The sequence below is a fragment of the Gymnoscopelus braueri genome, assembly GCF_963280865.1.
Source record: "Gymnoscopelus braueri genome assembly, chromosome: 10".
NCBI lineage: Eukaryota > Metazoa > Chordata > Actinopteri > Myctophiformes > Myctophidae > Gymnoscopelus > Gymnoscopelus braueri.
This window is the reverse complement of record NC_137611.1, coordinates 8,294,394-8,313,038: the sequence shown is the minus strand read 5'-3', so window position 1 is coordinate 8,313,038 and position 18,645 is coordinate 8,294,394. Positions and strand designations below refer to the sequence as shown.

Genomic DNA, 18,645 nt, shown 5'->3' with positions numbered 1-18,645 from the left:
ATAAATATACAACAGTTAACAAACAAGAATTTTAAGGAACAACATAATCTCTTCAACTGACTGTTTTCTATCTAGAGAGGCTTCCTCTTTAATCAAACAGATCCCAAGACCTAATCACTGAGAACCTGTTTTTATTACCTACTGTAAACATCTTTACCAGGATGTTTATACTATAAAGAAAAATAGCTCTGTGTTCAAATCTAATGATTAGATCAGTTCGTGGCCTACAGTAATTTATGCTACGAACATCAGATTACATCACAGCTGTTGAGTGTTTAACTTTGTCCATTGTCTGTCTAATCCTGAGATGTTTGGAGGAATGTGTCTTATTGAAGAAAGCACTTCAATTCAGAGAAACAGTTGCTGGTTAAGTTCCAAGTCAATCACTTCGGATGCTGTTATTCTGAATGAAATGACTCCGCTATGTAAAAACCTATGTATATCAATTTTAGCATATATGACGGTCTGGGAGATACTTCACTGTTTAAGGTGGTTTTAATTTTCATGCTATAAATAAAGTAATTCAAGTAAAGACAAGTTGTGTGATTATTTTAAGTATAGCCTTTAAGTATAGTAAGCCAGCAATGTAATCTTGAAGTTCACGAGGAAGAGTCAATGCAGCACGGTTAATGGGAGCACTTCAACTTGGTTGGGAGGGATAATGTAAGGAAGCACTGGGGCTCATCCAGTTCTTCGACGTGCACACTGCTGTTTTGTTTTAATCCCACCAAAAAAAATGTACTAAATAAAAATGTATAAATCCTTGTCACATAAGCCCATCTAAACAGTCCCTGTGTCATTGCCGACTACGCCAGAATGTAACCGGGCCGTGGCCCGGGTTTGGTTTAGAAGTTTTAATTTATACAGACAATTTAAATACTCAAAACTGAACAGATTCTTAATACACATGTGACAATAAATGGGACTGCGACAAGGATTTTCCCCCAAGATTACAATAGTTTTTATTCAACAATTCATCAATAATTATATTGTACTTTATTGTATAGAATGGTTTAAAGATCATTTAAAAATGGACACTATATACTCTATACTATATACTTGATACACTACTAAAAACTGCAATAAGAAAAGGGAAAAGGGAGTACCACAGGATGGTAGGCTGTAGCCACAAGGAAGGGAGGGTAATTATGGCCTAGCACGACTAGGTGTCCTACACACCCTAAGATGAGAAGCTAAGGCATTCAATACATTAAAGCAAAAGCATGCAAAGGAGGTTGAGTGCAAAATACCAATAGGGGGGGGGGGGGGGGGGGGGGGCACCGCTGTGAGCCTAGCCACCTAACCCGTCCAGAGGGCCACTTGCTCCACCAATCCTGTAGCACTCGGAAACAGAGAAGAAAAGGTTATTATTCACAGTAATTGAGTATAAAAACAGTATTAATATAAGAGCTTAAATAGTTCTTGGGGGAAATAATAGTAAAATAACTGAAATAAATATAAAACAAAACCCAAACATAACAAAACAGCAGTGGCAGTCAGTGTCTACAAAAGAAACAAATGATACACAATACACTGTAAAACAGATCTACTATATACAAACAAAATATTGACAATTACCTCTGTCTGACTATTGAACACAACCCATGTGGAAGGCACAACACAGGAGAGCAGAGTCACTATGGAGCAGGGCCTAAAGTGTGACAAACAAAGGGTCAGCCTCAAGCAGGTAAAACATACATGTACTTTTACCTATTATCTACAATATACACCTACCCGGGGCATTGCACCGAGCAGAGGCAACCTGCTACAACAGGGATCGAAGAGGGAGAAGCGACTGCACAGTGTGGATTTTATAGTGAACCAAACAATTTGGAAAACAGGAAGTGGGAGGGGCTGTGGCATGTCTATCTCCACAGTAGCCTAGGAGGGACATTTCCTGACTGGCTACATGTGAGTTTTATTTTTTTGCTTTTATTTATGAAATTATTTTGTTAAAAAAAACTGCGTGGTTGATGGTGCCTGGTGGCTCAGTCAGTTTGTGTGGTGGTTCCCGAACTTTTGAGCTGGAGACCCAAAGAGAAAGTTTGTTGTCTCTCCGGGAGCCCACTTCTCACTTCAAATGTTTTCAAAAACATATTTGAGAGCAACGTTTAGTTGTAAATGACATTGTTTGTTTGTTTACATGGCTGTCATGTTGGATAAAGCATAAAACCAAGCAGCGCAGGTTGACATGAGCAGGTGTTCTGAGCCTTTGATTAGACAGCGGTCCGTTATAGAGCTCATCGGTCATTATCAAGAAATAATAATAATTTTTCCGATCAGAATCAAGCATTCATCCAAGCTGTGTAATAAACAGTATTATACTCTGGCCTGAGGTCAGACAGGGTGGTTTCTGCTGTTCCTATGTCCTCTTGTCCTCTTAGTACACACCCATCCACCAGCATCCAGCCACTCTGACGGAAGGGGTGCAAATTTACCTGAAGAAACACCATGAAGACTTCACAATAAATATAATACCTTGTGAATATTTAAAAACCCTGTGTCAGTTTGAATCAGCAGCTTAAATACAGAGGTATGTATTGTCATGTCTGTTGTCAGGGTCATTGTCAGGATGTATTTTTAACAAGAAGTCTTTGAGATCTGCTATCTCTCCACGATGGATGGCCAGACTCAGGACTCTGAGGTGAGGCATAAAACGAGTAAATGAGATTTCATCCAGCCCACGTCTGATATCCACTGCAGACCTGTCACATTCTGCCTTACCACCTATTGATTGTGTTCTGTGTTTTAACAACTATATGTATATATACTGTATTGATTGATTGATTGAATATTTTATTAGGCAAAAAATGTAAACATCACAATTACATTTATAATACTTTGTCTAAAAGGTCCGTCCAAAAAAGTCCTTGCGGTCTTGTTTCCATTGAGGTCCTTGATATTCAGTTCATAGACATATATAGTAGCAACCAAACAGTTCAAATATCAACACAAAATACACTGAAAATAACTATATGTACAAACAAAACAAAGATGCATAAAGAAAATAAAAAAAATAAAATTCACATATGTACAAAAAATGGGGGGGGGGGGGGTCGTCTAACGGGAAAGTGGTACTACCTCCTCTTTTTGCCTCCCGAAAGGTGAGTTTTTAAGGCCGTTTTTTAATATCGTTGCTATCGGGCAGAGACCCTATTATGTCCATTTGATTATTATGATTTTTTTTTAATTCAAAATAGTGAAAGCCTATTTAATAAAAAGGTTCAAAACAAACAAACAGGTAGAGAAGGGGGATTTGATTTAGGTAGGGAATGTGAATCTTAAAAGGTGGGTTTTGAGTGTGGTTTTAAACGTGGCTAGGGTGGGGGGGGCAGCTTTGATGTGAGCTGGGAGTGAGTTTTATAGGGAGGGGGCGGCAACTGAGAAAGCCCTGTCACCCCAGGTTAGTTTCTTTGTCTTGGGGACCACCAGGAGGTTGTCATCACCAGACCTGAGGGAGCGGATAAAGATTGGATAAAGAATGGAGGGATGATAGTTTAGGATAGATTATTCACATAGTGGTAAATTAGTGATTCTCCTATACAGATTTCATTGTGGAAAAAATCTAATCATTCTGCTTTGACACTGTCAAGATACACCTTCAGCTCCAGCAGTAATACATACAAGCGTATTCAAACTGTCAAGAACCCCCACATTAAAGGTTGGGTATTAGTGATATTTTTTGGTTAAAACAACACGTTTTGTGTTAAAAAGGTTAAAGCACTATAGTTTCATAGTAATCATTGCTATAGATTGTTTGTTCAGTTCAGTAACAGGGGTCTCCATGTCTCTTTAATAAAGAGAACATTTAGTTTCAGGTGGGTCAAAAAATATCAGCCAATCAGGATTTATCTGTTTCAATGTTGTAGTGATCCAGTTCCAATTGTGTCTGCTCATTCCTTTGAGTTATCACTTGTTTATTCTTTATCCTGTGTGAGTTCTCTCCCCTGATTGGATAGAATTGGTATCCCGAGCTGAAAATGTATTTCATTTGTATTAAAGAGCTCGAGAGACGGGGAGACCCCTGTTACTGAACAAACACTCTATAGTAATGATTACTATCACAATATCACTAAAGATGTTTTAGAAAATAGCCAATCTACAAGTTGTTGATGGGCTTGTCGATCTGCTTTTTCGAATAGTAGATATACAGTATATTGCCTTTGTATTATTGTGGCCTGGTGAAATCTTGTAATATGTGATCCCGTCACAGATTGAGAATGTTGTGTAGTGGGCAAAGTGATCTGATGACTGATGACTTTGATGACACATGCAGTGTGTGTGAGGCATTAGACTTTAAGTTTATGAATACTTTATTAACAGCAGTCTTGTGTTAGATACTATTACATGTGAGGACATTTTGTCCATCGTTGTTCGGTAGGAGACCTGAGACTTGATGCCTTTTGGCCTGATGGCTAATAACTGACAACATTATTTCTGACCTGAACAACTGAAGGATTTTAGTCCAAGGAAATTATGCCTTTTACTGTGATAAATGAGAACTCACATTTCTTTTTGGATAGAATTTTATTTATTGTCAACAGAAAAAGGGATAAACATTTTGTCATCATTACAATAACACCCAGATATAAACAAAAGTTGAATAAAATAGATTTCCACCATATTGGTCCTGTTGTAACTTAGATAGCATGTTATAGATGCCAGGTCATTGTTGACCTGGCATCCTATAGTGTGTATAGTTTCAATGTACAGGCTGATAGGTTCTTGGTTTATATGTATTAGTTAATATTAGATTATTGGTTTACTTATGTATTTCTCTATTATTAGATTACTATTCCTACAGTATGCATTTGATGTATTATCTTGTGTTCTCCTTGCTTACTGTAAATCGCTCTGGATTAAGAGTGTCTGCTAAATGCCTAAATTGTAAATTGTTTAAAGACATAATAGATTAGTGCAGTAATATACAGTATAACTGTCACATCAAGATAATAGAATCAAGCAGTATTTAAGGAGAGAGGGCGAGTGCTCGTTTTCACTTTCGACTGAATTATGACTGGATATGTATGAAGTCTATTACTGTATGACTTTTTACATCACTTGAAAAGAAGGTACGATTGCTGACAGTGAGGCCTTGATGATCATGAGGCATGTAATGCCTGAGTGAGCCACCAGGTGAGCGAGTGCCCACACTGAGCAGCCATCCACAGTCTGAGTTGGTGAGCTGTGGTGGTGGACATAATAGTCATCACCTGTTTAAAGTTCAGGATGTTGAGTTAAACAAAACGAGCACTCCTCCATCCCGACTCGACCAGATTTCTCCTTCTGAAATAATTCCTCAGTTTACACTTTTACCAGTAAATCTATACATTTTCCAATTTATCTCATTTACAACAACATACTATATGCTGATGTGCCGTGGCAGTCCTGTCACTCTTGGTTCAATAAAACCCTAAAGTCCAGTTTATAGACGACATACACAGAAATTACCGTTCATCTGAGCAAGGCATCTTTATTGACAAACAAGAGAGATTCCCTCTATAATATGTGAATAAAAGAACAGCAAATTAATGATATTTAAACAATACGACCTGATATCACGAAGGCAATTCGCTCCACATCAAAGTCTGCATGCAAACAAGCGTTCAGTTGAGCGCCTGGAGAATTCTGAAGTTCATATCTATTACATTCAGTATATCAAAGCTGTGGCTATCAAGGCCTGCCTTCTGACTAGAGCACTACCTCAGTGCTCCACACTCTATAAAGTAACGGTTGACGGCCCAAGGTTCCACAATGGACCATCAATGCACAACCAAATATTCACTCAAAAAACATTGAGCAAAAGAAACATAATAAAATGACTTTTGAATTTAGTTAGAAAGAATCATATATTGGTGTGCCCCTGTTGCAAGTATTATCCTGTGTTTATGTATTGTATTTAGTTGAAAGCTTTGTATTTTACTGCTGTCTTGGCCCAGGTCTCTCTTGGAAAAGTTGTTTTCATCTCAATGGGACCACCTGATTAACTAAATGTAAAAAAGTGATAATGTGGTGACAGACTCTTACCATGCACCTAATAATATATTTAAAAAGTATGTATTTCAAGGTTATTAAAGCTCCTACCGAATAAACAAACAATTAATGTGCTTTTCATCATTTGCGTTTTCCTGTTGTTCATGTTGTTATGATCATGAACAACAAGCTTTATTTTTGCATTTACAATTGTTGATTATTCAGATCAATCTATCTACGTTTGTTTTTCTCACTGACAGACAGCATTTTCACAATGCGGCAGGCATTGCAGCCTTCATCAGAACATTGTGGGCATCAGTTGTCAGCTCGTCCAGACATTTGTTCAACAAATAGCGTGTGGATGCAAAGGACAATCCCCCTACTATAGCGGAACCTATGATAGGGATCAGGCTGAGTAGAAACTCAGCAGTACCTCCCAAAACACGTGCAGTGGTACTAAGTTGTGCTATAACCCATTCGAGAGTAAACTTCACATGTCCTGTGTATTTCATTTCCGCCTTCAGCTCCTCCACTGACACATCTGATATCTTTGCAAGTTTCTGCAGGCTCTCATCATTAAGGCCGAAAACCGTATAATACTTCTTTATCTCCTTCAACAAAATGCTCGCATCCACAGAGAATGAGAGGCCTCTCACTCCACACGGTTCTGTGTGGAGTTTGCATGTTCTCCACGTGTCTCCTAGGGTAGGTACCCTCACAAAAACATGCAGTAATCCTGGTCACTATACTGCCTCCCCCTGGCCAGCCGGGGCGCCTGATGGAGGGGAAGGGAACTGGTTGGAATAACGTGTTCCTTCCACGCGCTACGTCCAACCAGGGAAACTCTCCCCTGTCAGGTGAAAAGAAGGTCAGTTGGCTCTCATGCATTGAAGGAGGCATGAGCTCGGCCCTGGTCTCCCTAGGTTGGCAGAGGGAAGGTAGTGCCCAGGATTACATAGACAATTGGCACTGGGTGTAAAAAATAGGGTTACAAAATCGCGGGATAAAAAAAAAAAGAGAATGAGAGGCCTGACCATGGCACTGTAGCCACAAAACCAGACAGCAATGCCACCTTCCAGATGTCTGCCTTCAGAGCTTTCTTCTTCTTCTGGTGGATCTTCATGGTAATGTTGTGCAGGGCTAGGAGCAGTACATGTCTCTTCTGCTTAGGGAGCTCCTTTTCTATGGCGTCATGAAGCCGGTTGAAGTCGTAGAGACCAAGGTCAAAGCAGGAGATCAGAAAGACATCAGGAGCTGCTACATGCATTTTTTCGAGCCCTAAAAAAATAAATTTATATTTACAAGACTACCATTGAATTTTGGGGCCTCTTTATAAAAGTTAATATCTTAATATTCATGCCAAATACCTCGATAACAATATGATATACAATTAGATGGGTTAACATTTGTTATTTGATATTTTAAGTGTATAGCAGCAGGGAAAACTAAGCAATCAAAAAAACAAGAACATCATTAAGTCAGTATCATTCTTATTTTGAATTACAATTGGGTTCACACTTGTTATTTCATATTTTCAGTGTAGCAACAGTGAAAAATAGGCATTCTTCAAAAATAGCATATTACATATCTGATATCTCGATGATTCAAAATGGTTGTACTCTAATTTACAGTATGCTAATAAGACATAACAAGATGTACTTTGCATCAAATTTGACAATAACTAGAAATATCTTCTTTATTAGACAGTAAACAAACAGACTTAAACCCTAATTGTACACAATAATTCCTACATTAGTCTAATAATGAACCCATAAGACATGCCAAGGCTCATGATTTGTGTTGTTAAAATATTGCACTTTTTTTTTTTTTTTTAAAGTTGTTGACTGGCTTGTTCGGCCTAAGCTTGTAGATCGTCTTTTTTCAAATAGTAGATATACAGTATATTGCCTCTGTATATCGTGGCCTGGTGAAATCTTGTAATATGTGATCCCGTCACAGATTGACAGTGTTGCGTAGTGGACACAGTGATCTGATGACTGATGACTTTGGAAGTCATGCAGTGTGTGTGAGGCATTAGACTTTGAGTTTATGAATACCTTATTAACAGCAGTTTTGTGTAAGATACTATTGTATTTAATGGCATTTGATACTATTGTATGCCATGTGAGGCCATTTTGTCCATTGACGTTCGGTAGGAGACCTGAGATGCCTTTTACTGAGAAATGAGAACTCACATTTCTTTTTGGAGAGCATTTTATTGATTATTAACAGAAAAAAGAAAACATTTTGTCATCATTACAATAACACCCAGATATAAGAGAAAGTTAAACAAAATAGATTCCCACCATATTGCAGTATATTGCATAGTAATATACAGTATTTGTCTCTACCCGTGGCCGGGTAGAGTGAACTGGAAAACCGCAAGGTTCCCAGTTCGATCCCGGGCTGGGGCGCTCCCCCAGAGTTAGTGTCGAAGTGTCCTTGAGCAAGACGCTGAACCCCTAATTGCTCCCGATGAGCAGGTTGGTGCCTTGCATGGTTTCCTCCGCCATCGGTGTATGAATGTGTGTGTGAGTGGGTGAATGGCACAATCAATGTAAAGCGCTTTGGATAAAAGCGCTATATAAATGCACCATTTACCATTTGTCATATAATAGAGTCAACAGTAGGCTATTTAAGCAAGTAGATAGAAGAAAAATACATTTATCAGTCTGTTCTGGATGGGTGTGGCCATTGCGAGAACTATTGGCCCATCAGCATTAACCAATCAGTCAATTTCCCAGGTGGCAGTTAGTGCTTGTTTTTTTCACTTTCCACTGAATTATGGCTGGCTATGTATGAAGTATTATGACTCTTTACATCACTTGAAAAGAATATAGTCCTGACAGTGAGGCCTTGATGATCATGAGGCATGTAATGCCTGAAAGCCACCAGGTGAGCGAGTACCCACACTGAGCAGCCATCCACAGTCTGAGTTGGTGAGCCGTGGTGGACAGAATAGTCATCACCTGTTTAAAGATTACAGGATGTTGAGTTAAACAAAACGAGCACTCCTCCATCCCGACACAACCAGATTTCTCCCTCTGAAATAATTTCCCAGTCCGTTGATACATCTATACGGTACATAATGCTGTGAATTATGTAGATTTCCTGTGCCACAGATTTACACTTGTACCAGTAAATCTATACATTTTCCAATTTACCTCATTTACAACAACATACTATGCACAATCAAAATATTCACTCATTGTACACTCAAGTCTGTGCAGTACCTATTTTGGCCTGTCAAACTACTCAAGCTACAACAAGTGTATGTGATTTCAAGTTCCTCTTATTACAGTGTTACAGTATTGTTTTGAGTATCACATTTTTTCAAAACTTTGCATCTTGTTGATCTCTTGGTAAAGTAATATTCTGTATCCCTTCAAGGCAAGCCAAGGCATCTGTATAGCACATTGCATACAATTAAATGTGCTTTTCGAAAAACATTAAGCAAAAGAAACATAATAAAATTGAATTCAGTAAGAATCATAAGTGATTGGTGTGCCCCTGTTGCAAGTATTATCCTGTGTTTGTGTATTACATTTAGTTGAAAGCTTTGCATTTTACTGCTTTCTTGGCCCAGGTCTCTCTTGGAAAATATGTTTTCATCTCAATGGGACCACCTTATTAACTAAATGTAAAAAAGCGATAATTTGGTGACAGGCTCTTACCATGCACCTAATAATAGAGTTAAAAATTTGTATTTTAAGGTTATGAAGCTCCCCCTAACAGAATAAACTAACAATGAATGTGCTTTTCATCATATAGCGTTTCCTGTTGTTCATGTTGTTACAATCATGAACAACAAGCTTATTTGTGCATTTACAAGTGTTGATTAATCAGATCAATCAATCTATCTATGTTTGTTTTTCTCACTGACAGCCAGCATTTTCACACTGCAGTGCCTTCATCAGAACATTGTGGGCATCAGTTGACAGCTGATCAAGATATTTGTTCAACAAAGAGCGTGTGGTGTAAAAGGACATTCCCGCTGCTATACCGGAACCTATGAAAGGGACTAGGATAGAATTTTCCACAACTTCAAAACTTGCGGTGGTAATAAGTTGTGCTATAACCGATTTGAGAGTAAACTTCATGTGTTGTGTGTATTTCATTACAGCCTTCAGCACCTCCATTGACACAGTTGATATCTCTGCAAGTTTCTGCAGGCTCTCATCATCAAGGCCGAAAGCTGTATAATACATCTTTATCTCCTTCAGCAAAATGCCGACATCCACAGCGATTGAGAGGCCTCGAACTGGCACTGCAGCCACAATACCAGACAGCAAAGCCACCTTCCAGATGTCTGCCTGCAGGGCTGTTTTCTTCTTCTGGTGGATCTTCATGGTAATGTTGGGCAGGGCTAATAGCAGCAATTGTCTCTTATGCTTAGGGAGCTCCTTGTCTATGGCGTCATGAAGCCGGTTGAAGTCGTAGAGACCAAGCTCAAAGCAGGAGATCAGAAAGACATCAGGAGCTACTGCATTGTTATTTTCAAGCCCTAAAAAATCAAATTAAACCAAATTATTTTTAAATTAACAGTTGATGTATATTACTCAATACATTTACAAGACTACTATTTACAAAAGTTCTCAATATTCATGGCAAATGTCTCAATAACGATACAATATATGATTTGATGGGTTCACATTTGTTATTTGATATTTTAAGTGTAGCAGCAAGTAAAGCTAAGCAATAATAAGCATATCTGATATCTCGATGATTCAAAATGGTTGTACTCTAATTTACAGTATGCTAATAAGTCAGCTGTTTATTAGCGTTTTTTTTTCGCTGGCTCCCGGGTTGCCAAAGAATGTGCGCATATCCCCCCACGGGTATGGTCTAGTTAATAGTAATTCATGAATTGAATGACAACCTTTTATCATTGATAATACTTTCCATCAAATTGGGACAAAACTATAAAAATGCTTTGGCCTCCAATGATTATTTTTGTTTTCTTTCAAATTGATGGAGGCATACGGGTCTGACTTAAAAATATTACTGAAAAACAATTTCCCATCTTTGTAGCTCGTTCAGTTCTCTGGTTATTATGACACTCTTATGAGAAACATGAGGCTCTCATTTGATGTGGGATATTAGTTGGACAAACCAAAAGAAGCCTAATCTCTAAATCAAATAATAGGCTATAAAAACTCTTAATTTGAGATTGCATGAGATCTTAGTTTTCTTTATTAACATTTTCAACATCCGGCTGCCATATTTTAATGATTTTGAGACAAATTAATTTAACTCGACTCCAATTAATAGTAATTCATATTTACCATTTGAGTACATATATACCTGCATTCCTCCATCCGCATTTACTCAAATGTTTTATGTTTATAATGTAACAGTGAAACAGTCTACCTTGAGTCCATATTTATAACATAATATGCCTATATCAGTGACCTATGGAGTGGTGCATATCAGATAAGATAAGATACTGTATACATTTATTTAATAATTGATACAGCATTGATGTGGATTGTTTTATTTAAGTAATCTCTTCATTGTAACCTCATTGCAACCTGGTCAGAGTAGCTACACCAGGCTACAGTACAGTACAGCTGTAAAAAAAACAAAAACATTATGTAACTAAAAATTCTTGTTGCGAAAGGACCTAATTGTAAAGTAGTCTGGCATGTCTACCAAATTCATGCAGTTTTAACATAATTCAGCACTATGAGTTTCAAGTTTCAATTCAATTGTACAATGTGTGGCCCTTCACTCAATTTATTGAAGTCTGGTGTAGGGAAAAGCTAAGGATATACTAATATAATTTTAAGTGGTTAAAACTCATTCAGGAGAATTGTGAAAAATATATAATAATAATAATAATAATAATAATAATAATATTAATAATAAGGGTAATAATAATAATAACTAGAAAAAGTGCTCCTCGGAGCACAAGTCTCCGCCAGGTCAGGTAGGTTATTATGGCCTCCTGGTGGCGCTATAATAGGCCAATGTGAAAAGGGTGCCATTTATTCCTAGGCCGTGCACGGCAATCAGACACTGCATGTATGATTTGAGGCATTTTGTTCAAAAAAAATGTTTTGCTAAATTTGACCTGCTGGTGGCGCTATAACAGGCCAATGTTAAAAGGGTGGCATTTGTTCCTAAAAGTAGTGCAAATGTGCATTCAAGGTTTCAGCGCAATCGGACGCTGCGTTCATGATTTGTGGCATTTTGTTCAAAACGGGCCACTCCTGCAAACATTACATGTCAATGTTAGCCAATCAGGATGGAATATGAAAAATCAAACAGATCCGTCTTGATCACATGACTATAGAGATCATGTGTACCGATTTGCGTGAAATTTTGATCAAATCTGAAGGCTTAATATCAAAAAATGTGTTTTACATAAGTCTGCCTCCTGGTGGCGCTATAAAAGGCAAATGTGAAAAATGCAGGGCAAAGGTTTTTCCATGGCCTCTAGAGAGTGTGCATACAAAGTTTTACACTGATCGGTGCAGTTATAGGTAAAAACACGAATCGGCCTGTTACAGCGCCACCATGAGGCTGATTTTAACATTTTCAAATTGCATTTTTTCCTCTGCCTAATGGGAATGTGTGTGCAAAATTTCACGGAAATTGCATGCTGTGTTCATGATTTGAGGCATTTTGTTCGAAACAGAGTACTCCTGCAAACTTTGAAAGACAATTTTTGCCAATCAGGATGGAATATGAAAAATCGGAAATGAGCCGTTTCTTTTAATGACTATAGAGATACTGTGTACCGATTTGGGGGATTTTTGGCCGAAATCTGTAGGAGTACTGTTCAAAAATGGGTTTTGCACAAATCGGCCTCCTGGTGGCGCTATAAAAGGCCCATGTGAAGAATTTGGAGCAGAGGTTCTGCTCTGGCACCCAGGGAGTGTGTGTGTACAGTTTCTCTGCGATCAAGACAACGGTGCCGGAGATTAGCTGTACACAAAATGACAGAATGACGGACGGACACACGGACACACACACGGACACACGGACGGACGGACAGGGGCGAAAACATACTCTCGCCAGGCCGAACAATAATAATAATAATAATAATAATAATAATATGATCAGAACGATGTTCCTTAATTTTACTCCTGTGTGTTTAGTTGACATCTGTGGAGATTATAATTATATTTAAAAAAAAATAGAAATGGAACAAAGAAAACAAATCTGAATATATTAACCCTGGCATATCTATTTTGGGCTCACAAGTTTATGTTTATTATGAGCTTTTACATCAGCTATTTTAAAATAGCCAAAGTATAAATTAGGGCTAAAGTAAAGTGGCACCTTAAAAATAGATTAATAACTACATTTTCTATACTTCTAAAAGTGAGTTTTTATTTTTGGCAAATTATAAATATACATATAATGCCCAACAAGTTGTGATATGATAGTGATTTGATCACAATATGCTCTTGTAATCATTCTCGCATAAATAGTGTTCCTCTACACCTGCGAAGTGTGGAAGAGCACTATATTTTTAATTGATATTTGAAATGTGAAGAGCATTTGAAAAGTAAGAGTAGTAAATAAGAGTACTTGTGCTAGTGTAATTTAAGAGAACAAGAGTTAAACAGTCAAACCTTTGATGCATTCTTGTCGGATGGCTTCCAGTGTCTTTTCCACGGTGAATGTTTTCTTTCTCTTCTGATAACGACATTCCGCAATGTCGTTATCAATCTTATTGCGTAAAAAGTAGAAGTTCTTTTTCATTTTCTGAATCTCACTGGCCAGCAGAACATGACATTCTCTGAAGCGTCCCGATGCGACAATGATGAAAAAGTCATAGCGTTCAAAGTCAACATTAACAAGGTATTGGTCTGCTTTGAATGCAGGGGTTCCAATACCAGGGAGATCCCACAATTTGACATTTGAGTATCCAGGGTAGCGATATGCTTTCGGCACTTTGGCGGTCTCCACAACGCCAGTTGGGGCAGAGTTGGGCCCTTCATCCCCCAAACCTCGGAAGGCATTGACGAATGTTGACATTCCAGAGCCTGACTCCCCTGTGACAGCGATGTTCAGATGCACATTGTCCAGCTGTGTTAAGTAATCCTGAATCTTGCCCACTGCTGAGGCCATGGACTGATTCCCCAGCAGGGCGTCTGTCATGGCTTGTACTTCATCCGCATCAATCACGCAAAAGGCTTCTTCAGCCATCTTGACAAAAAAAGAAAAGGAAGAAGAAACTATATTGAATAATAAAGAACGAAAAGGAATAGATGGAAGGCAAATAATTGTTGCAGTTTTTGCCCTTGTGGAGGTGCAACCAGACTGGAGACAGAAGATTGGTTCAATGTTATTCTGTTAAGTCAAGATGTGCTAGAAAACAACTCTGAGGCTTGCTTTAGGTTTTTGGAGTGGTACCAGTCTCACTTCTCCTTACATACTGGAGGGGCAGTCCTTCATGGTTCCACCCCCTACAGCCTTAAGCATCTAGGGCTGTTTCTACTGGTTTCCACAAACAATACAGTGGAAAAAGCACATAGTGATCACGTCTGTCCAGTTCAAATTGATCACTAAGTGATACGTGATATTGTATTATTACATATTATAAAATTATGCAAAAGCTTCACTACTTATTATTTACTGTGTAGGTCAGGGTGCCTTCAGGTAACGTTAGTGCTTAAAAATAAAATCAGCTCTCATGAGCATTCCAAATGTTTTCCTTCATGTAAGGCCAGGGTCGGTGTCAGAACAAATTCTGATGTAAAGGCAATTTTTCATTCCTGAGAAGTCAATCTTTGCTTGGAAATATCAATGAACAACACTGCCCTACAAAGCCAAAGTGCATTAACTACGGGGACAAAATAATGGGTTTAAAAGAGTTTCAACTGATCAGCCCAATGAGATATTGGCATATAAGTGATATTACACTAATAGTATATCTGTTCTTGAGGTAATTGTTTATCCCCCAAAATGGCTAATTTGACCTTTGGGATACACAAATAAGTCGGTGTATCCAAAAACGTAGTACAACACACAATGACTTTACATACCTTTGAACCGTTTTTGTGTACACACACAAGTGCAGCACAGAAGGAACGAGATGATCCGATGGATATTATTCTCTGAGTCTTTTATTTTATTAACTTCAGGAGTATTCACAAAAAGTGGAGCTGATCCGCTCCGGCCGAGCGCACAGCGAGTCTTGCTAGGCTTATCACACACATTTGCATGAAGGTAACTTCTGACACTACAGTTTATGTTCCTGTGGCCAAACTACAACCTAAAATAGAATATTCTTTAATAATTCGTGTTCAGTATGTCCTGAGCTTTAAAAGGAGTGTAAAAATACATTTATATAAATATACAACAGTTAACAAACAAGAATTTTAAGGAACAACATAATCTCTTCAATCTGACTGTTTTCTATCTAGAGAGGCTTCCTCTTTAATCAAACAGATCCCAAGACCTAATCACTGAGAACCTGTTTTATCTTACCTACTGTAAACATCTTTACCAGGATGTTTATACTATAAAGAAAAATAGCTCTGTGTTCAAATCTAATGATTAGATAAGTTTTTGGCCTACAGTAATTTATGCTACGAACATCAGATTACATCACAGCTGTTGAGTGTTTAACTTTGTCCATTGTCTATCTAATCCTGAGATGTTTGGAGGAATGTGTCTTATTGAAGAAAGCACTTCAATTCAGAGAAAAAGTTGCTGGTTAAGTTCCAAGTCAATCACTTCGGATGCTGTTATTCTGAATGAAATGACTCTGCTATGTAAAAACCTATGTATATCAATTTTAGCATATATGACGGTCTGGGAGACACTTCACTGTTTAAGGTGGTTTTAATTTTCATGCTATAAATAAAGTAATTCAAGTAAAGACAAGTTGTGTGATTATTTTAAGTATAGCCTTTAAGTATAGTAAGCCAGCAATGTAGGGGTCCTTGGCATGAAAACGGTTGAAAACCACTGGCCCCCATTTTACTGCCATTATTTTAAATGATTTTTTTTTTTCAAATACTTTATTGAGTCCAAACATGTTAACTGTTTGCTTCCATAATAGTAATAATACATTTCACATGTTTTATGTCTCTGTTATCAACAGACATTTCGACCCATTTTTTTTTGGCATGTAAAACCCCTTCACCTACATACATAAAGTAAAAATAAAAGGCATAACTATATTAAGACATTTCAATAGAGATCATTTTCATCGATGCATTCGCATAAACCTCCTTTATGAGGAGGCATAAGCAATAAACTTGACACCAAAAAATGAAACAATAAAAAATAACACACAAAAAAAAAAAAAAAAGGGGGGGTGGGGGTGTTAGGCTTTGTTGTGTCATTTTGGTAATATGTCTTCCATTTTCTTTTTTAGTTCTGAATACTTGGGTGGTTAAAATAAATACAAATCTTAAAAAAAAAAAAAAAAATCCCATTTTTTTCCCATTATTGTCCTTAAGGTTAAATAATCAAATTACGTTTATTTGCAAGATAGAGAGCCCATCTCTTTTCAAACAAACCGTCCTTACCATTAATTTTATACGTCACCTTCTCCATAAAATAAATGTCTTCCACTTTTTCCATCCATCTGACTACCCTAGGTAGTTCCAGACCTTTCCAACATCTAGTTATTTGTTTGAGGGCTGTAATTCTCAAAATCCAAAAAATATATAGGCCTACTGTAGTTCTTCCCTCTGTAGACTTTTGGGACGTGTTCCCAAAAGTATATTGTGATTTTCTAAATTAACAGCTCTTCCAAATATTTGTTCTATGATTTGTAAAACTTTAGACCAAAAGTGTTGTATTGTGGGGCATGTAAGGAAAATATGGGTATGGTCCGCCCTATTCTCCCCACATCCCCTCCAACAACTAGAGTTTAACGTGTACTTGGATACCGATAGAGGCGTTTGGAAATACCTTATATTCATCTTCCAGGCGTATTCCTGCCAAAAAGGAGATCTTATATGATTAAAAATGTCTTTAAAACTCTGATTCCACTCACTTCCTTGTATGGTTATTTTCAATTCTTTATCCCATTTATCCTTTATGTGATCTAGATCTTCAATTTTGTTTTCCTGAAAAATTTGATAAACTTGTCCAATTGTGTTTTTGTAATCATGTCTTTGACGGGATTATACTATATATCTTAGGAGAGGGTGAAGGTCTCCAAGAGTTCTAATTTTGAGCTTCTCTTTTAAGTAACTCCTCACTTGCAAATATCGATAAAAATGATGACTTGGAAGATCATATTGATCTGCTAAATTTTCAAAAGAGACCACCCCTTCTTCATTATACATTTGATAGAATCTTCTGAGACCTTTCCCTTCCGATATCTTAAAAACATGATAAATACTATTTGGAGTGAAATCTGAGTCACATGACATTTCTCTCATACAGGTAATTTCTTGTTCTTTAACTTTACTTATTTTTCATATCGTTTTCCAAATTTTAAATGTATTACATATAGAATGATTGAGTGTTTTAGTCTGTATTTTATTATAGGATGCAAGGTGCTGAGTGGTTCAACCAGATTAGACTCTATGAGCTTCCATTTAGGGCTCATCTTATTATTCATCCAGATTAAAATGGGTTTTAACTGTGCTGCGTAATAATAATGAATTAAATTAGGTAACGCCAGACCTCCTCTGTCTTTGTCTTGTTGCAGGGTTTTGAGTTTAACTCTTGGCTTCTTTGCATCCCATATAAACTTTCTCATCAGTCCCTCCCATACATGAAAACATGCAGGTGATATGTATAATGGCAGGTTTGTCTAATCAAGCAACAATTTTGCGGACCCCCTGCAGTACCTCGTGGACCCCCTAGGGGTCGCGGACCCCTGTTGAAGACTTGCACTAGGCCATTATGAGCACTTTAAACCTTTACTGTATACATTGAAAATAGCCGATACAAGCTCACAATGCGTTGTGAGCTTGTAGATCTGCTATTTAAAAAAAAATCTTTAAGTAAAATGTGAAATATTGAGGATTTTTGAAACACTAACAACACAAATCTGATACGGGGCTCCCTGGCACAAAACATTTTCAGATGGGGGTTAGGGACAAATACATATTCATTTGAGGGTCCATGACATATAATTGAGAACCACTGGTTAAAATAATGTTAAAATTGTGAAGCCCAAGTCCAAATAATCAACTACACTTTAGAAAAAAGCCCATAAAACCGCAACCCGCAACTACCAAAGTTTACAAGCAACTTCACGGAAAAATAAGCCCAAAGTCGCTTGGACATGGCAACACTGGCAACACTGGTTTCTGGCTTGGCAGTATTGTGTACTTTGTGCTCTTTAGATAGCTCAATAAACTTAAATACAGTGGACACATCGAAAAGCAACACAGCAGAAAACAATGTGTGATATGTCTTCTTTTACTTTCCAGAAGCAATTACTTTACAAAGGTCTCAGTCATTCAGAAATATATTTTGTTCATGAGCTGATCCACTGGGCTCTCATTAACTCCAATGCATTCCACTGAACTCATGGCTGCAGTCTGGCTCCCATGGTGCGACGAATCTGCCTGCTGGAATTGCATGATAGCGAAAATGACGTAGATGACCCTACCTTCTTTACATACACCTTGGTCCATCTGAAGAAGGAGTCACCTGACCACCTAAAACTACCTGTCTCACAGGCGAATTTGCCACCTTGTGGCGAAAAGTGGGAAGGGTCTGTTCCTAAAATATAAGTTCCCT

General features: G+C 37.7%; 1 protein-coding gene across 1 annotated transcript; it reads right to left on the bottom strand.

Annotated features, from left to right (window-relative positions):
• Positions 1-8,789: 8,789 nt before the first annotated feature.
• On the bottom strand, positions 8,790-14,133 carry LOC308092855 (interferon-inducible GTPase 5-like; the record flags this gene model as incomplete). Its single annotated transcript, XM_080438953.1, has 3 exons — positions 8,790-8,942; positions 10,095-10,477; positions 13,557-14,133. 3 exons carry the CDS (start codon positions 14,131-14,133, stop codon positions 8,790-8,792), a joined length of 1,113 nt encoding a protein of 370 aa, XP_080295079.1.
• Between the last annotated feature and the right edge of the window lie 4,512 nt (positions 14,134-18,645).